The 23,136-nt window shown below is 32.9% G+C and overlaps 1 protein-coding gene across 1 annotated transcript in view; it reads left to right on the top strand.

Moving 5' to 3' along the window:
* LOC106883454 (QRFP-like peptide receptor) overlaps positions 1 to 23,136 on the top strand; it is a 307,955-nt gene that overhangs the window by 101,299 nt on the left and 183,520 nt on the right. The window contains exon 2 of the mRNA XM_052973171.2: positions 1,678 to 2,494. Within this exon, the coding sequence (XP_052829131.2) occupies positions 2,020 to 2,494 (475 nt within the window). The 5' untranslated portion in view covers positions 1,678 to 2,019. The remainder of the gene's footprint in view (positions 1 to 1,677; positions 2,495 to 23,136) is intronic.

Below are 23,136 nucleotides of genomic sequence, written 5' to 3'. Positions count from 1 at the left end.
AAGCTGAGAGAATCGTTAGCACGCCAGGCAAAATGCTTAGCGGCAAATCCTGGCTTTCTACATAAGTCCCAGTAGATTACTCTCTCTAGGTTGCCATGTCTTTTCTTGTATTATTTCTGTGCCAGCATGCAACTTTCACTTACTATATGATTAACGCTTTCTTCTTTTGATTTGCATAACCTTTATTGGGAATCTACTTGATTTTTGTCTATCTTGTGTTTTATCCAATTAGTCCTTAATGCTTGAATGTGTGCAACTACTAACACACTTTCTGTCTCCCTTTTCAACTTTCCTTTCTGCAACCATAGCCATGTCTCACTACTACTGCATCTATCTTTGAGAATCTTCCATGCGACGCTTTCTCCTGCCAGTCAAATAATTTCTGTTCTTTTTTCTGGTTTTTAAGTCCGTTTGGTGTTTTGGTTTCCCTATGTTTTGCTGTGACTCCAACAGTCTATAATAAACCTTCTTCACTATTACCTACGTAGGAGTCTATATTTACTCCAGGTAACACCACTCAGTCTGCAACTGATATTAACCCTCTTCCACCTTCCTTTCTACATATTATTATTATTATTATTATTATCATATTTCTATTAATATTATTATTATCATAACCATTATCATTATTATTATCATTATTATTATTATTATTATCATCATCATTATCATTATCATTATTATTATTATTATTATTAAGGCGTCGACTTATCAGAATTGTTTGAATGCCGAGCAAAATGCTTAGTAGCCGTTACGCTGTTTCCTTCTTGATGTTCTGCTGAGCTGATGGTAGGACGTGCGTATATATTTATTCGTGACTTCACAGGCTCTTAAAAGCTTAGCGAAAAGAAGTCGAGTGACTTCATAGAAGCTTCCTCCTCAATTTCTATATAATAGTTGGATATAGCTTAACCGCAGATGGGACGAGTAGGAGGGTTAATAATATTTTAAGTAACATTTGTCTGAATGACAAAACAGGATGGTCACGTCTGTCATGCTTTTGATCAGAGCAGACTTGGAGTTAAAAAGCAGCAACAACACAGTTACATACTGCACTTAATGTTCTAAACATTACCTTAATTATATTCAAAATATCTTCAACATTTATTCAAAGTCAATATACCAAGAATGGTTAAGCATATTGTTGCCATATTTCTAATTCATTATAAATTAATTTTAAAATTAATGAAGTACATAGAAAAAAAACAATTTTACCGTTATTATTAATTTAGTGTTTAACACACAAATTAACATCAAGTGCTGATGGGTAGTTTTAATTTAGATCACTTTAAAACGCGAAATCTATATTATAGGGCCAGAGGCAATCTCAGGCAAGTTGTTAACAGCCTGCTCAACCGACTACATGTAAATTCATTAGGAGAGAAGAGGCAAGCCAGATTTGATTCATATTGGATAAGAAGTCAGAAGTGTCATTTTATACACGTGATCAAATATATTATGTCTGATAAATATTCTGGTTTTATATGATTTCTATTTCTGCAACGGATTTTCCATATCAGTATGATTTATTGCTTAACATATTTTTATGACTATAAATTTAATTGTATATGTTAACCTTGATATTTTTATGTTATTTTTGTACTTATTTTGTTTATCGTTTATATTTTTCAATATTCCATTTTCTTTACGTTTTTTTTTTCTTTTTTTTTTTTCCAGTTTCCGTTGCCATAAATATATATTCCTCTGAAGCATCCGCTGTCATCTGACAACATTTCCAGTAATTCCAGACTGATTCTCCACTCATTCTTATCGGAACAACAAAATCCATATGATTTTATTAGCATTGAAAAAAGATTATTGCTGCTAAAAGAAAAAAAAATACAAAAATTGAGCTTTAAATGGAAAAGAATTGAACAAAAAATCTTAAAAAATTATTATCATCATCGTTATAATTAATAATAATATTGTTATCACTCTTATTATCTTTTGTATAAAAATACATCCAGTTTTTTTTTTTATATAAAATACAATCAGATCAAAACAAATATTCTGTCTACAATGGCTGTTGCCATGAAAGACATCATACCAACGTTGAGCACCGTTTACAGTATATCAACGAGAGCTCTACAAAGGAACATAACTCCATTCAACGATGTCACTAGTATAGCAGGTATGTCATATTCTCTATCCGAGACAATAACCGAGAATATCAACGGAAGCACTGATTATACAAGTTACCTGGAAAATATACCTTATCCCAGAGAACTCAAGAAATTTCCACTATGGGAAATTATAGTGAAAACATTATTCTATGTTATTGTTATAGTTCTCGCGACTGCCGGAAACTGTCTTGTAATCGCAGTGGTTTACACAAACACTAGAATGCAGACGACCACCAATTTTTACATAGTGAATTTAGCAGCATCGGATCTTCTTGTCACCTTATCCTGTTCATGGGTACATCTGGTTTCCAGTTTAAACGAAGACTGGGTTCTGGGTGCTTTCTTTTGCAAATTCAACAGTTTTGCACAAGGTAAGTGGACACTTTATAACTCTTGAAGAATTTGTGATTTCAGACAAAATAGTTTCGAATTAGCTTAGTCACTGGAACGTGCGTTAAAACACCTCTTTACAGTATTTTTCCAGATTCCCGCATTCTGTGTTCAAATCTCTTCGAGATAAAATTTATCTTTCTTTCTCTCAAAGAAGGAGAATAGTATAGTATTTGTGATTGGCAGATTACAGGAATTGTGAGAATATAAGAAGGGAGACATTGAGGAATCTCTTCCAACACTTTGCATTCTGTGTTCAAATTTCGCCGAGGTTAATTTGTTCTGTCTTTCTCTCAAGAGCCGATGAAGTTGGTGGAATCATAAGAGAGTATGACGACATACCTTGCAGTATCTCTTCCGGATATTTGCATTGTGTGTTCAAATGATTTCTGATGTACTAAAACAGATATATACATACACACACATATATATATATATATATATATATATATATATATATATATATATATATATATATATATATATATATGGGGGAGAATTCACAAAAAAAACAAAAGACGAAGACAGGTGGTGTAGACAATAAACAGATGTATTAGATTAGTATAACGCTCGGGAAGTGAAAAGTCTTTAACGTTTCGAGGCTACGCTCTTCCAAAGAAAGGAACACAGAATATATATGTATATATGTAGCTAGTTGGATAGATAGATAGATAGATAGATAGATAGATAGATAGATAGATAGATAGATAGATAGATAGATAGATAGATTACTGCTAAAGTATATTGTCTTACACCGATAAAGCCTTTTGCTAGAAATGTACTTTATTTTATTGATATCAGCTGTCTGTCTTAAGTATATGCTCCCAGCACGTGCATAATAAACATCAGGAAGAAAAATAACTAAACAACTGTGACATCGATATATAACAGATATGATAATAGCTAAAACAACGGAAATTAAAACAGAATTACTCATGGAAATTTCGTCAGCAATAAAATAATTTTTTTCAGATTTGCCATCGAAACGTCAGTGCATTTGGATGTTATATGTCCAACCAAACTGTGTGTGTCATTTTGCATGAATATATGTGTGTGTCTGTGTGTGTGAGTGTCTGTGTGTACATATATGCATATGCATGTATATGTATATATATATATATATATATATATATATATGCATATGTATGTATATGTACATATATATATGTATGTATATATACACATATATACACATACCTCTATACATATACAAATACATATATATATATACATACACATCAATATATGTATATATTTACATATATATGTGTGAGTGTATATATAAACACACACATATATACATCCATACATGTATACGTGTGTATACTTCATTACGTGCGTCTGTGCGTGTGTGACAGAAGGATAAAGAAAAGAAAACATCGGAAAAAGAAAAAAATCGGAAAAAATACGATGACAACAAGGGCTATTAATTTTGTTTGTTTTTATTAATATTTTTCCTAAAAAAAGAATAAGAATCACCATTCATGACTGTTTAACGTGACAAGGAAAATCGATTTAAAGAACATTATCGTAAAGTTAGTGATGTAGAAGACTAATATATTTTTATGTCCCAAATAATTTCCTCTGTATTGTTTTGTATAAAATTTCCTCTCCCTTATTCGAGGGTACTTTTTCATTATGTGCGGCAATGAGTTGGATTATACATACATACATACACACACACACACACATACATATATATGGTGTCCACAAAGTCTGGTACATGGGGATTAACACATACTTTAAGAAATTATTATTTCTTATATTTAATTATGTTATGATTTTTATTTACTCCATGTACCCAGACTTTATGGACACCCTGTGTATATATACATATATATATATATATATATATATATATATATATATGCGAGTAAAAATAAATACAAAAAAGGTGGGGGGTTTTGTATGATTGTGTATAGAGGAATATATTATTTTGTTTAAAAGAGTTCCAACACTGTCTGTTTTTTATGTTTTATTTATATTCCTGCAGAACTAATGTGGGGTATAGAATATGGAATATACAATATATAATATAATATACAATATACAATATAAAATAAAATAAAATAAAAATGGATGGCACCATGAAAGAAGGTATTGAATGTAGATGAAATATTGAGTGTTCAATATAAAGGATCAAATATATAAATATATAAATATATATATATAAAGGCGACTCGAGTTTCAGGGCTATTTCCCTTCGTCATGGCCGGTATGACAGATTATATATATATATATATATATATATATATATATATATATATATATATAATATTTTGGGACTAATGGGTCTATGTCGATTAGTGTGTTGATGTGTTGAGTACAGCGCTGGCACAGTTAGGGCTGCCTGATGTCATTCGCAGTCGGGGTATATTTCCGTTGAATCTACTTCAGGAATTTCGCAGTGTTAACTGAGACAATAATAATGATAATTTCTAAAATAATGAGAAGATCGGTTCGGTATTAATTTTTTTAATTTGTACAATGCTCGTTTCGACTAATCCTCCTACTGTCTCTTGTGAGTGGGACTCCATTGAGCATGTTGTGTTGCATCCATTTTGCAGTCTGTATCTTATCAGGTACATCTATACATAAAATTTTGTCTCAGTAATGATCCTGAGTTTTGGTTGTCATATGGTACAAAGTAAAGTAATGATTAATGATTAACTTTAAATTTCAACTATGTATATATATATATATATACAGACATATATATATAAGCAGACTTATGCTAAGTACTAGGGTGATTTGTTCAACTAAGCCGTTCACGTTGATGCCCCAGCATGGCCGCTGTCCAATGACCGAATCAGGCAAAAGAGCAAAACAGTATAATGGTTACAAATGTATGGCGATCGAAAACAAAACACAATGGACATGATTACTAAATTAGAGAATGTGTGTATGTTGTCGTTGCCACTCCGTCGCTTACGACGTCGAGGGTTCCAGTTGATCCGATCAACGGAACAGCCTGCTCGTGAAATTAACGTGCAAGTGGCTGAGCACTCCGCAGACACGTGTACCCTTAACGTAGTTCTCGGGGATATTCAGCGTGACACAGTGTGACAAAGCTGACCCTTTGAATTACAGGCACAACAGAAACAGGAAGTACGAATGAGAGAAAGTTGTGGTGAAAGAGTACAGCAGGGTTCGCCACTATCCCCTGCTGGAGCCTTGTCGAGCTTTATGTGTTTTCGCTCAATAAACACTCACAACGCCCGGTCTGGTAATCGAAACCGCGATCCTATGACCACGAGTCCACTGCTCTTACCACTGGGCCATTGCGCCTCCGTGTGTATGTAAAGGACATGTTTAAATTTTGATGTAAGTTTAACAGAGAAGAAATTATTACTTCAAAGCCTCCAATAATTGAAAAAGAAGAATATAATGTACAAAAATAACATTTCGAACAGATAAAATAACTCTTCCATAGATTTCGCTTCTATCTTTTACGTCCCATCTTATAGAATTATCCGTCTCTGGCAGTGGGTTAATTCAAAGTAATATAAACGAACGATTTAATGTTAATATAAAACTGCAAGCTGTTCTTGTGTGATATATATCCAGTCAAAATGTGTTAGTACGAAATCTTGTAAGTATAGATTCAGATCGAGGAAATCAAAACAATAGATTTTAAAATGCCAACGTAGAACAAAACCAAGGTTTTACGTATGTGTATGAATACCAATTCATTTTGAATGTCACAAAGATAAGGGGATTAATTTCGCTAGAGTATAAAATGTAAGATAAAATAATACTTTTTTACGGGTAATTCATGCAGCTTAAAATATGCCTAACAGTATAGGCCATCTGAAAATAGAGTTCCTTAATGGAAAATAAAAGATTCTGTCGCTTCTTACGTTAGTTCGATAAAAATGAGATAGAGAGCAAAGCGAAACAGCTTGTTACTGCTTAATGGTTTCTCAAATAGCAAACGACTTAGTGTATGGTTATCCGACAGAATTTAATGTTATTTTATAGAGAAGTAAGATTCGTAAAAAATCAGCGATAGATATATGGTCGAGGCAGCGTTGTTGTCGTCCTATCGAAGAGGATCAGTGTGATACTATGTCGATATCAATCTCAATGAAATCCCCCAAAGTCCGTAGCATAGAAGTGCAGTTCTGTCGGTGTAAAAACCTACAGTAAAAGCCTCCGTCGTGCATACACTGAAGACGAGCTTCTGTTGTAAAGGGAACATCTGAAAGGCAAAAGTGTGTTCGTTCTCACTTGTAATAGTCCACTGTGTTGGCCAGTTTGTTACTTCTTTAATTTTGATCTTTATTACACTTGTAATCAATGGCAATTTTCATTCAAAAGAAAAAGTGAAGTCGATGGATTTGATCGTCGCTAAACTAACAAATTTAGCTGACGTAATACTACTACAGATAGGTACTTAAATGAGTACAAATAGTAAGCTTGCCATTGATTGGATTTCTACTTAGTAAGTTACGAAGCAAGTCTGCGTTCATATCGACTTCTATTCTTTGACAAAGCAGTAATACAGATTTTATAAACGATTCACTACAAAACCAAATAAACGCTATTGTTGCTCTTTTTTTTAACAACTAATAGATTTGGATTAGTCTTGAGTCTAAAGCAACCTATTGAGTCGACGGTTGAATAGTCGTCATAGAGTCACAAGTTCTTCATTGTCAACTTTAGCCGAAACAGTTAAATATCAACTTGTCTTCGCTGAAATTTGTTTTTACCGTGCAAATAGGTAACGCACAATAGGAATATTCCACCGTCGTTAGGAGCGTTATCTCTGTAAAATTGTTGAGCAAGATATTTGATGGATTACAGCGCTTAGTATAAGGAAAAATGCAAAACGGCACTAGAGCACTGCTCTCTCACTCAATAATAATAATAATAATAATAATAATAATAATAATAATAATAATAATGAACATACAGAAAATAGCACTGTTAGGCACCGTACACAGAGCTGCGCTCGGTAGTACAGTGAAAACGTGATAAATATAAAACTACTGAATAATAATAATAATAATAATGATGATGATGATGATGATGATGATGACGATAATAAATTCAACGCGGAAACATCAGAGAAAATATTTTTTTAAAATACGATCTTTCTTTCTCTTTTTGTTGCATATGATTTCCATTATTATTATTATTATTATTATTATTATTATTATTATTATTATTATTTTAAGGTTTATCTTCGGTTTTGTTCTTGTTAGATGGCTGCCAAAACATTATCATAAAGAAATTTTGTATACTAGATACATGTACATTTATATTGACTTTCAAAGCAAATCTTTATGTGCGCCAGTACCTCCTCCTCCACCCGCTTTCCGCCCATGTCACATCTTAATATATTATAAAACATTCAAGAACTACCCTCACACTAACTTACTAAAGATTCCTTCGATCTTCGCCTCTTAGACATTTCTGTGTTCTTCTACGTTTGCAGGTATAGCACACGCTTACACACACGTGCATACACATACACACGGACAAATTCATGCACATCTACACATATACTCGCACATACACATATACGCACACACACAGACAATTGTATACACATATATATATACATATATATATTCATGTATATACATATATACACATATATATATACGCATATATATAAATATATATATACATATATATTTATATATACATATATACATATATATATATACGCATATATATAAATATATATATACATATATATTTATATATACATATATACATATATATATATACGCATATATATAAATATATATATACATATATATTTATATATACATGTATATATTGCAATATATATATATATATATATATATATATATATACATATATATTTATATATACATGTATATATTGCAATATATATATATATATATATATATATATATATATATACATATATATTTATATATACATGTATATATTGCAATATATATATATATATATATATATATATATATATACATATATATTTATATATACATGTATATATTGCAATATATATATATATATATATATATATATATATATATACATATATATTTATATATACATGTATATATTGCAATATATATATATATATATATATACATATATATTTATATATACATGTATATATTGCAATATATATATATATATATATATATATATATATATATATATATATATATATATATATATATATATATTTATATATACATGTATATATTGCAATATATATATATATATATATTTATATATACATGTATATATTGCATATATATATATATATATATATATATATATATATATATATATATATATATATATATATATTATATATACATGTATATATTGCAATATATATATATATATATATATATATATATATATATATTGCAATATATACATATATATATATATATATATATACATGTATATATTGCAATATATATATATATATATATATATACATGTATATATTGCAATATATATATATATATATATATATATATATATATATATATATATATATATATTGCAATATATATATATATATATATATATATATATATTGCAATATATATATATATATATATATATATATATATTGCAATATATATATATATATATATATATATATATATATATATACATATACATGTGTATTATATATTATATATATGCATATGCGTATAGATAGATAGATAAATAGATAGAAAGGTAGATAGATTGACACGATAAATTCATATTAATGAAAGTGGTTATATGTCCATATGTGTGTGTCACCACATACATATATTCACACGCACGCACATATAAACATACATATATATATATATATATATATATATATATATATATGCATACATACATACATACATACATACACACATACGGGTATACACACATATAAAAAAATGTAGACCTCTTTTTCAACGTCTTATCTGCACATTATATACAAAGGCTCTCATATTTCCATGATTCCTCTATTCTTTACATTTCTCCTTTCGTAACTACTCTTGCCAGGTTTTATAAATTTCCTTTGCAATTCATACATTAAATAATCTTTATGGTAGATTATTACCCTGTATCCGGTATCTATGCTGTTAACATCTCGTATTATTAATTATTTCTTTTATGTCGTGAACAATAGTAATTTCTCCGGGTGAGGAAGAGAATGGAGTTAGTCGTATAAAGCACCATTATAATAGTTATGGCAGCTACGCCCGAAACTTTTGTTGCAGATAGAAACGATTGCCCCAACCTCAGCTCTTGCTTTTAACAGACCCACAGAAAAAGCTTTTGTGGTACGGTTGCCATTTTGAATTACTGCTAGGAAGTTCCAAAACATTCCTCCCCTTCTGTACGTTTTTGTTTTGTCTTGTCTTAAGTTTCTTATGTTTTCTTTGTTTGCTTATTTATTTGTTTGGCTTTTTTTGTCTTTATTTCATTTGTTTTAATCTTTTGTTCTTTGTTTTTAATTTTCTAATGTGCTTCTTTCCGAGACCCTGAACAACCACTTCTTAATATTTGCAAATCCATCATGTTCATTGGTTCATTGCATACACAAATACTACTCACACACAAACACTATATATATATATATATATATATATATATATGAATGAGAGTATTTGTATGTTTGTGTGTGTATGCGTGTGTGTGCATATATAAATGTTTATATATATATATATATGCGTGTGTGTGTGTGTGTGCGTGCGAGTGAGTGTATATATATATGTGCATATATATGTATATGTATATATATATAGAGAGAGAGACAGACAGACAGACAGACAGACAGAAAGACAGACAGATGAAGAAGTGATGGGATTAAATATACTCATGTGCGTGTACGCGCGTGCACAAACCCGTAAATATATGTTTGTATGTGTGTACGCGGGTTTGTGTGTTCGTATATATGTGCGCGGGCATATGTGTGTGTGTCTACGCGTGTGTACAGATTTTATATATTAACAGATATAGTCAGGATTTATATAAAGACTCTTTGCTTAGCGATTCCGTCCCTTTAAGACATTCATCATGATAAATTCCTGAAAGGTACGAAAGCCTGATTAAGTAGTTTTCTATCCATATCCTGGATATATCCTTTTGCTTAATATATCCAGAGAGACAAAATACAGGCAGATCAGATTAGTAAGGAGGTACATGCCATGTGGTTTTATATATATATAGAAGGGAGAAGGGGATAGATAGATAGATAGATAGATAGATAGATAGATAGATAGATAGATAGATAGATAGATAGATAGGTAGATAGGTAGGCAGGTAGTTAGGTAGGTAGGTACGTACGTACGTGCATTCATACATCGGGACCCCCTTCAGTCATGAATGACCATGGGATTGCACCTCCAAAGATACATTCCGAGGCACAATCCGCGCAATGTTGTTTATGGAAGACCAGCAATCGTCCATGCATACCATCCTCCATTCTCCACACCACCAGTGTTATCCAAGGGAAAGTCAAAGGGGCCGATACAACTTGGCACCAGTGACGTCGCAACTCATTTCTACAGCTGAGTAAACCGGAGCAACGTGAAATAAAGTGTCTTGCTCAAGTACACAACACGCAGCCCGGTCCGGGAATCGAAATCACAAACTCACGATCGTAAGCTCGACGCTCTAACCACTGAGCCATGCGCCTTCACTACATACATATATAGGATTTCGAATTAGCTGTTCATAGGTACAGAGAAATATCACAATAAAAATAAATCAGAGTATTCCATTTCTGTATCAAAATGCTTTAATAGGAACAAAGAGTTGTCGCAGAACATTGAAATTAAACTCAATATTTTATTAAAATATCTCTCGCCGCCTGTATCCACATATGCATACATACATTCATACACACACACATGCATACATACATACATACATACACGCATACATATATACATACATATATAAATATATATACATATATTGTGATGCTTCATAAAAGTTTGAATGTCTTATAGTTTTGTGCGAAAGGTCTTGTCAAAAACTTACAACAGCTTTTGATGCGACAAATATACTTTATTAGTTTCACAAGTAATAACTCGATCATGTACACGGGTTATGTTGGTAAGTATGTATGTATATATATACATGCATATTCATAGATAGATAGATAGATAGATAGATAGATAGATATTATATAAATAAATACATATATATGTCTATATATATACACATACACAAACATACATACACACCACACAGAGACACACACATATACAGACACACACACACATATATATGTATGTATATATATATATATATATATATATATATATATATATATATATATATATATATATATATATATATATATATATATATGTATGTATGTATACGCTCCTTTTCACGCATTTATATATGCATACATATTCGTTCCGTTTCGGTCTCTTCCGTGCACATCAGAAATATACCGAGTGATTTTTCCATGTTTACAAAGAACATGATTGCCGTCATATGTATCTATGTATGCAGGAAGATGCGTATGTATGCATTTATATACGTGCCTTTATATGGTGGCGTATGTGTGCCTGTGTGAGTGTGTGTGTGTGTGTGTGTGTGTGATGTTCACCAGACCTTGAAATTCTTTATTAAAGCATTCATGCTCCGTAAACGAAAGACTTTAAAGTCTCTTTCATTTATTTCCTTCCTATCTTCTCTCCTTCTTTCTCTATCTCTCTCGTTCCTCCCCTCTCTCTCTATCTCTCTCCCTATCTATCTATCTATCTATCTATCTATCTATCTATCTATCTATCTATCTATCTATCTTCTTATCTCTGGATCTTCCTCTCTAAATATTTCTGTACCTACTTAACTATATCACCATCGTTGCTTATCTTCTCTCTCTGATCCTTTCTTCTCTTTTTCTTTTTCTTGCATCATATATATGTGCGTATGTACGCGTGTATGTTGTACGCATATCTATATAGATAGATAGATAGATAGATAGATAGATAGATAGATAGGCATGCATATACATACATATATCTGTTTATATATATGTGTGTATATATACATATATATACATCCACATATACAAACACACCTACAAGCATACATACATACATTCATATATGTACGTATGCATATATGCATGTATGTATGCTTCTATGTACGTTTGTATATATGGATATATATACATATATATATATGTGCGTGTGTGTGTGTGTGTGTATATACTCACAAAACTGGGCACTGGAACGTCTTTTCATGGCGAACATCGTCTATCAAACGACCGTTATTAATAAGTCTGCTTTAATTCTTGTGATTATAGCTCATTAATAGATTTAACGAATGCAAATTTTAAGACAGCGATGTTACGTGTATCTGTAAAAGTACAGACTTGAAGTTAACAATGATATCATAATCAATTCGGTTATTGATCCTTTGATCTGTGTGCGGTTTATATTACAAATATGCTTTTGATGTTCGTTTGGCAATTTGTTCTATAAGCAGTTAAAGTCTATAACATTTGTATTGCGTTATATAAGCTTTTATTGTTTAATATCGTTGCGAGTGTTAGCATATGGGGGATCGTGGACAGATAACAAGTGGCAGCAAAATCTAATAACAGCAACAAGAGAAATAACGGTTTCCGATTTAAGCACAAGGCCAGTAATTTTTAGGGTAGATATTAAAAGATCGCATCCCTTTCCCCAGTGCTAGATTTTATTATCATTTATCGGAACTGTAGGAGTGAAAGGCATAATAAAACCCGTTGGGATGTGAATACAGAGGATTTGTAATAATTACCGCAAGGTATATCTCTTTAATTTTTTCACACTTAGTTTTACATCTATAGATCTCAACAACCTTTACAACATAAATATTTTAAACGTTGAATTTTGTATTATAAGTGAATAAATCTTAAAATCATACCATGTGCTAACCTCGATTTCGCCAAGTAATTAACAAGTTATATGAGCCTGAAATTTTACGAAAATCCTTTATCCTATAGAAAAGCAGTTGCTCGAAACTTGGAAAATTTCCGTAAGGAGTCGCAATCATTAGGGTGTTGGAAAATATGCCTTGCAGCTCTTTCGACACTGGGGTTCAAATACTGCTGATGTCAGTTATGCCTTTCATTCTCTCAGGATCAAAAAAATAGGTTTGAGTTGAGCACTAGTGACGATGTAATCCACTTCACCCTCCACTAAAATTTCAGAGTTTGGGTAATAAAAGAAATAATAATAATGATAATAATAATAATAATAAAAATTAAAAGAAGAGTGCCATTTGTTATCTTTGGAACAATATTTCGACATCTCGCGTGTCTTCCACTGGTTCGAAAAATAAATTTGTCAATCTACTTCATTTTGGTTAATATAGAAAAGATTGAGGTAACTCCTCCCACCATATAGAGTCAAAATTAAAAGAAGAGTGCCATTTGTTATCTTGGGAACAATATTTCGACATCTCAATCCCGCTGTGGCCTATAGACGTAGATATTGGTATATGGTTAAAAAGTACCTTTCGCATCAACAAAGTTTCGTGTTCAGTGCCATTCTGCAGTACCTTCGACAAGTATATTTTATTATAACCCTAAGATTTAAAGATGCCTTGGGAAGTGAATTTGCTAGGCAGAAACTGTGTGTTGAAACGAGTCGTTTAGACAGACAGACACAGACAGACAGACACAGACAGACAGACACAGACAGACAGACAGATAAATAAATAGATATATTGATTGATTGGTTGATTGATTGATACCAACATAAATACATATACGCATACATATAAAGTTATGTACATACATACATACGTACATACATACATACATACATACATACATACATACATACATACATACATACATACATACATACATATGTCCAGTCTATTGTAAGACCGACCAGCTGTTTGTGGCTATGAACGACGGCTTAGTGTACGTAGTTGACGAAGTGTAAGGACGCAGAAGTGCATGCGTTCTACGGTCCGGTGATGAATATGTACACGAATGTGTGACAAATGGTGCAGTTAGTTTACGTCCCTGTAACTTAGCGGTTCGCTAAGTTCAATATAATAAGTAACAAACTTGCAACAATTGCTGGGGCCAATTTGTTTTGTCTAACTCTACAAGCCCTGGCTTCAGCATGGTCGCAGTCCAATGACTGAAAGCATTCAAATAGTAAAGAGTACAGATAACGTAGTCTCCCTTATCCGAGATGTCCCATTTTTTATAAGACGGTAGCGTGTGATTAGAGAGAAATTTGGCTGATATTACTAATATGTCTTGTAACTACGCAAAATGTGTGTCTCTAGTTTGCTATATGATGTTTGCATTAAGGATTAACAATGAAAGAGAGAAAATGTGATGGAGAGAGAGAGAGAGAGAAATAGAGAGAAAGAAAGTGATATGGAAAGTGTTCTGGCGTGATCCATAAACTCAAAGGATGAGATAAGGTAATTTATAATCCAATAACACGTTTTATTACGAAATAAACAAAAATAGCTAAAGGGATCTTTTAAAACTGTTTAACGCTGAGAAAAATACAGAAACTCTAATAATATTCCACGAAATAATAAAAATAACTTAATTAGAATTATGGAAAAGATGGATAGACGAAATTTTGGATGTTAATCCAGATATGATCTGATTAAACACACGTGTGTGACAAATTTTACCAGGATTTCTGTAGCCGAGGGATAAAAATTATTTATTATTTAGGCCCAAGACCACGGATTTTGAGGCAAGGAATTTAACTGATACCTTCGTCTTCTAACTTTGTCAGGACTTTAATTTATCGATCCCGAGCGTATAAAATTCGAAGTTGGTTCGAACAGGATTTGAACCTAGAACGTAATATGTCGGAAGGAATAACGCTAAGCTAGTTTGTCCAATGCTCTAACCACTGCCTTAATGACAAATAATAATTGGTTTCGATTTAAACGCAAGGCCAGCAGATTTGGGGAGAGGATTAGCCGATACCATCGGTCATCGCAGGTCGCTTATTTTTTTTTTTCAATGACCCAGGAGAAAGGAAAGGTAAACTTGACCAAAATGAGATTTGAACCCAGAACGTAGAACATCAGAAGAAATACTGTGTGTCATTTTGTTCAACGTTCTGGTATTCCGTCGGTTACGACAAAGGTTCCAGTTGATCCGATCAACGAAACAGCCGGTCCGTGAAATTCTTTTCTTCTCTAGGCACAAGGCCCGAAAAATTGGGGAAGGGGGCTATGTTTTGTCTTATGTATGTATGTCTGTGCATATATATATATATATATATATATATATATATATATATATACATATATATATATATATATATACATATATATATATATATATATACATATATATATATATATATATATATATATATATATATATATATATATATATACATATATATATATATATATATATAAGGTTGAGGAGGGTATTGGATTTAACCAAACCCAAGAGGATACAGGTAATACCGAGTAAGTGCTGTATACCGACTAGTTTGCCCCAGTCATTGTATGAACAGGATTGGGGATTATAAGTTGTGTATTAGCGTGTGTATATGTAAATATATAAAAATAAAAAGATAAAGAGAGCAATGGTAACCTTACCATTCCTCTCTTTATCTTTTTATTTTTATATATTTACATTATATATATATATATATATATATATATATATATATATTACACATATACATACATAAATGTATATATATATATATATATATATATATATATATATATATATATATATATATATCTACAGACACACACACAAACACAAACACACACACATACACAAATACACTCACATGTATATATGCGTAAATATATACATAAAAATCGATGCAAGCATGCCGACACACACACACACACACACACACACACACACACACACACACACACACACACACATAGACACACACATTCCCACCATATAAGATGGAAGTATTAGAGAGATAGAAAGTATTCGTGTCTAAGAGAAAAAATACAAGACGTAGGGGGGAAAAAAGACAACAATGTGTTTGTGTATTAATTGAAAGGATAGAAATGTAGGTGGAGTAAACAAAGTTAGTTTTATATGTTTATACGCAGATGTATATTTAAAGATTTAGATAGGTAAACAGTTAGATAGCTAGATAGGTGAACAAAGAAGCAGACAACGAAATTTAGATGGCTCGATTGGTAGATACATAGATAACTAGGTTTGTGTAAGAATACATAGAAAGAAATTGAGATGGACGAATATAAGAGAAATGGATGTTTAAAATGTCGCCTGCTTGAAACAACGTGTGGTTTTTTGTTTTCTTTTTTCTTTTGGTATTTTGAGAGGGTTTTTTCTATTTTTCTTGTTTAAAATAATCAACAAAACGTCTTCTGCTCAATATTTGTTTCTCACTTTCTTTATTTGAAAATACATTTGAATAACATCAATCTTACTTTTTCTTCCATTTTCTCGAATCTTTCTTATACAAATAACAATTATTCTAACACACACAACACTTCCAGTATACTTTAGTTCTCACAGTTATAATTTCTTCCATTATTTTATTTTATTTTATTCTATTTATGTATATTTTTTTTTTCGTCCTACGTTTTTCGATTGGCTTTTTTTCTTGTGATTAAATTTCTAAAGTAGTTTTAATTTAACTTCTAAAAAAATAAAATATTTATTTAGAACGCAATTTTCAAAAGAATCTATTGAATTTTCTTTTATCGCATTGTTCTAAAAGTATTTGATGATTCTTTGATGTACAAGTTTCTTTAAAAGCTAAGATAACGGTCATTTAATCTGTCATGTTGATGTGAAAGTTGTGGTAGAATTGTAGAAATGGCTGCTATAGCGTTGGTACTGATGGATTTTGGTAGAATCGAGACAATGGATATTGTGACGGTTTCTTTTACTTAGTTTTTTAATATCACTACCACCATTTCGACATTCTTCATCACTAACTCCAGTAAAGCTTTGGGTCGATATCAGCTGCTGTTGCTTTCACACCAAATCCTTTGCTGTCTTAGGAATTGGTCCAAACTAGCAAAGCATTGACCAGTATTCACCTGGGAAATCAATGCGTTTTGCTCTGTTTTAAGAAGATATCGAACTACCACGGAGCAAATTCTAAGTGGTTACATGAGATCTCCAAAACGCGAAAAAATGAAGAACGGAGCTATGTAACAGAAGAAGAAATCATAAAAAAACATTGTGTGTGTGTGCATGTGTATGTATGTATGTGTGTGTTGATAGGATCAGCAAAGAGCACGCATTCCTACATGAGATAAATATCATTCAATGAATACAGAAGTCATACGTGACCAACTGCAATTTTCATGCTTGTATAATTCAGTAATCAGATGGGCTTGTATAGAATGCCGTGCTCAGTGCGGAAATTGTTCACGCTCAGATAACATTATTTGAGCCTGAACGATTGTCAAATCACGCTCGGTACGCTATACAAAGGGGTGCTGAAGAGTTCTTTGCTTTAAGGGTATCACGGAAGGCCCGGTCGGAGTCCTGAGTTCTTTTACAAGAAGGAAAAGAAAATGAAGGTTGGGTAGTTGATAATTGTTTATTATTCTTTTCTATTCTAGGCACAAGGCTCAAATTTTTTGGGAAAAGGTTCCAGTCGATTAGATCGACAACAGTACGCAACTGGTACTTAATTTATCGACCTCGAAAGGATGAAAGGCAAAGTCGACCTCGGCAGAATTTGAACTCAGAACGTAATGACAGACGAAATACCGCTAAGCGTTTTGCCCGGCGTGCTAACGTTTCTGCCACCACGCCGCCTTAGAATATATTATTATTCTTTTCTTTAGAGATATATTCCGTTGGATAATTCTGAATATATTACTTTAATCATATCGATTTCTTGGAGCATATAATATCAACAATAGTAATGATAAGGATTATTACAAAGTTGCATAGCATTACCTTTGTGTGTGCGTGTGTGATATATCGCCATATGCACGATTCAGTATAGAGAAAATTAAAACGGTGACTTGCATACTTATTCATAATACGTTCCGGCAGATTCGAGCGCGAATATGCTAATCGCTGTTGTTATTTGTTTTGTTTTGTTTTTTTATCACAGAAGAACAACTTTGAGAGGAATGTGTATCCATAACACACACGATTCATTAGCGCAAGGGGAGCCTGGGACACTCGATATTTCAAGATTATTGCGTTCCATCAACCAAGGGCACATTAAACTAATCAATCTAACAAGTATTCTTCGCTCTTGTTTATAACTTGTTTATATATATATATATAGCGGTTAGCAGAAACATACATACATATATATATATATATATATATATATGTATATATATATATATATATATATATATATATATATATATACGTGTGGGTCTCTCTCCCTCTCCCTCTCCCCCCTCTCTCCTCTCCCTCTCCCTCTCCCTCCCTCTCTCCTCTCCCTCCCTCTCTTCCTCTCTCTCCCTCTCCCTCTCTCCCCCTCCCTCTCTCCCTCTCTCCCCCTCTCCCTCTCTCTCTCTCGTTAAGAAAACAATGGTACCAGTGGGATATGAGTGTGTCGATATGATCGTCGTTTCACTCACACCGGTATACGCGGCATTGTACTGCTGAAAGAAGCCATTATTTAATGCGGTTAAATGTGATATAGTCTTGTGTCGTTTGCTTATTTCAGACGTCGATTTCTAAAAGGGGGAAATTACCTCTTGCTTCCGAGATGTCTGAAAATTTCAGACTCAAATTAGATTATTTATCTAGTTTTACTTGTTTGTCTGTTTATCTATTTATATTTACAATATAGGCAATTCGATGTAATGTAAATGTCGGTAATGCGTTAATGTTTTGTTATATATGTATTATATTTATATCTTATTTGTAGATTTTTAGATTCTAGATTTATATTCCCTTTTGGAAATGGAATGGAAACATCTTAGGAATTGACTCAAATGTAAAGACATGCTATTGGTTTATGTTTTTGTCGGTTACCTATAACGGACACATACACACTTACAGACGACACGCACGCACACACACACACACTTACAAACACACACACACACACTTACAAACACACACATACGCACATATATATATATATATATATATACATACCTATTTGTATATGTGTATAGATAAATATACATACGTATATGTACTAATATGTTTATATATATATATATATATATATATATATATATATATATATAGTTATACATATATGTATATACGCACACACCAGATATATATATATATGTATGTGTATATATATGTATATACACATACACCAGATATATATATATATATATATATATATATATATATATATATATATGTATATATACAGACACATAAAAATTTTTTCACAGAAATTTTCAATAGCCGGATAACTGAAGAGATGTTGGCGTGGGTTCCCACCCCGGCATCCGAAACTCGAAGTTTTATCATGGCTACCGAATAAGTGTCACATATTTTTACAGATAAATTCCTCTATTTACATAATATCGAGGTCTCTTTCTTTCCTTTGTTGTCCTTTCTATCAATATATATATATATATATATATATATATATATACATAGTTTCCCTTCTCCAATAATGTGGTATTTGAGCTTATCGATCATCATCTTCTCCACTGTCAGCTTCATCGCTCCGATCATCATCATCATCAGTACCATTATCACCTTCATGATAATCATCAACATCATCAGCATCCGTATTCTCATCAACATCATCATTAGCAGCACAGTAGTAGCAACATCTACACCACCGGCGGTAGTGGCAGCCGAGGCGTTGGTGTCAACATCCTGGTTATCGTCCTGGTTTTTGACGTCGTCGCTTTGTTGTTCTGACTTAACCTCAAGTCGGCCCTAATTCATTAATACATACATAGTCCATATGACCATCCTGCCTGCTGTTTTTTTTTCAGGCATAGTGCACTTTGGAGTACAATATTCAATGTGTCCTTTTATTTTTCAAGATAGCAGGCTGCTATTTGAATCTACAGGCAAAGAAGGTTTTGCTGCTATTTCTAGCACGACCAATGAGTATATACAATCGGCTCTCTTATCGATTGTTTATTATTGTTCTTTAAGCGAACCAGTCGTTATAGGTATCAGATATTGCTGGCACCACAGGCGCAGGTGTTACTGGCGACAGACGTTACTGACGCCAACGTTTTGAATGTTCTTCATTTTTATCTATACCATTCTGTTAGGCTATTTTTAATACTATTTTTTGAACCAAATTCGATATGATTTATTTTTACTGGGTGAAGGACTACCTCAAGAATGACTGGAAAACGAGGTGCTTGTCAATGGAAGTTTGTAGTCGAGGATTCAACGGTCGTATCTTGCAAAAGGCCAATGAAACCCTGGGCATTGCACGAATGAGAAGAGACATCAAGGACAATGTAGAGGCTCCTGAAAAATCTTCTAAATGGATTTCGCTGCAAACGCGAGATCGATAAGCATCAGCAGGATATCACTTGTACAAAGCTTTGGCTTGATCAACCTGAATCGAGTTGCCTGAACAAGAGTCTGTGTTGTAAGAGCCGAAACATCCAGTAACCCTAGGATACAGCACTGATGATGTACACGAATATTGACGTTGCAAATGCAAGTTGAATCCTAGGTCAATGGTGACGTTACGATAAAATGCATGTATGTCTTGAAAGCAGCATAATGGAACTGGTGCGGTTCTTACATTGTTGTAGTCTATTCCTGACAAGTTTGAGATTTTAGTTATTACAAGACCATCGACAGCAACGTCAACAACTATAAATGAAGAAGTACGAGCGTGATTTGCCAGAAACAGCAGCCAACATGGTCTCTCAATTTCACGCGCGCACCCACACACACTCTCACGCACACACCCACGCACACACATACACACAGATGCACATAAGATCGCACACAAACACACCATCTTGAAAGGAAGGTAAATGCTTTGAATGAGTTATCTGAACAACTGAGAAAATCGTGATGGCCATGGTTGGAATGCTTTTGTTTATACGTATACGCGTCAGTACTGAGTCAGATTTAAATTTGAATACGAACAACAACAATAACATAATCACTTTACAATCATGGAACCAATAGGGAACCGCTATGTGAGCGATCTGCTTGCTAGAAATAGCAGCCAAATCTCCCATAAATTACACTTTGCCGTTATTCCTTTATAATAATAAAGAGGGCACGGGGGGATAAAGAAAACCTAGATACAATGTTCATGATTATATACGAAATAGTCACGGCTGGAATGGTTTTGACCATGGATTTGCGATGTCAGAGCTGCCCTGGGCTAAACTTCAGCAACGATTTCAAGTCAACGTAGAATTCTCCATGTAGAAACTCTACATACTGGAAATGGTAACCAAATCTCCTTGAAAACGGACCCCAACCCGCCCACTATTTCGTATGATGTAGTCCTAAAAAGAACACTTTAAAAAATACTAGATGTGACAGCTGAAATAGCTTTTCACACGAATATGTCGTTGTTATCTTGGGACTGAAGAGCAACAACACCAACGGAAACAACTGCAGCAATGACAACAGCAACAATCACATCAACTGCAACGACAGTAACAACAACAATATCAACAGAGCAACTGTAACATTACCAACAACAACAGTTTCAATACAATCAATAATGCAGTCTACTGCTACTGCCGTATTAACCAATCACAACGAGAGTAAACAAAAGGAGTTACGGCAAAATGTATTGCAAAACATGCAAAGATTGCTGCATTTGTAATGCGTACATTTTTCACTTCTATTGATGTCAGGCTGGGGTGACATTTTACCATAGTTCTGTCGCCTGCTAACATGAAACGTAGGATTAAAAACCTGTCAAGAGCCAATTCGGACGTTAAATCGCTTGAAGAAATTATGATAAAATGATTGCGAGTTACATTATCATTATATTATACATCTTGCTTCTGAAACAAATCACATCACACGATATATACCGACTAATTCATGAGATAAGACATGGCGCCGTTGATGCTGTTCTACGGCGTTGGGACAAGATGGCGATGTGAAGAACATATAAAGAAATATCGTAGTACTGCAAAGATAGTGTATAATGTCTGCTCTGTGTTATACAATCAACAAAATGTGGTACAGAGATAACAAATTGAGATTTGTCTCTGGTTATAAAAAGAAAATGTTTAAAGAATAACGAACGACATTAAAATGATTGATAATGTTTTGATGTCATGATTCTCATGTGATTGGGCGTTATGTTGTAAAACTATCTTAACTACACTACAGACATGGCTGTCTGGTTAAGAAGCTCATTTTGCAACCCCATAATTTTGACTTCTGTCCCACTGCGAGGTAACTTGGGGAAGCATCTTCTACACCATCCGAACCGACTAACGCCTTGTAAAAGCCTGTCGCATACAGGATGTTCGGAGACATAAAATACCGTCAAATTTAGCCCGAAAACCTGTACATGTCTTTGTTTTTGTCTGTCACACTATCCAACAACTTGACGACGAATGCTGATTTGTTTACGGCCCTGTAACTTACCGGTTTGGCAAAAAGAAGCCGATAGAATAAGAACCAGACTAGAAAATAGATGAGTAAATATTTACAAGTGGACATGAAGAAAACTGATCTTGCCTACTTGCAGCAGCAACAGCAGCGGCGCCGCCACAGCAGCAGCAGCAACAGTAGTAG

This window comes from Octopus bimaculoides, chromosome 15 (assembly GCF_046866305.1).
Source record: "Octopus bimaculoides isolate indiv1 chromosome 15, ASM4686630v1, whole genome shotgun sequence".
Lineage (NCBI taxonomy): Eukaryota > Metazoa > Mollusca > Cephalopoda > Octopoda > Octopodidae > Octopus > Octopus bimaculoides.
The sequence above is the reverse complement of the archived record's forward strand: the minus strand, read 5'-3'. Positions and strand labels throughout refer to the sequence as shown.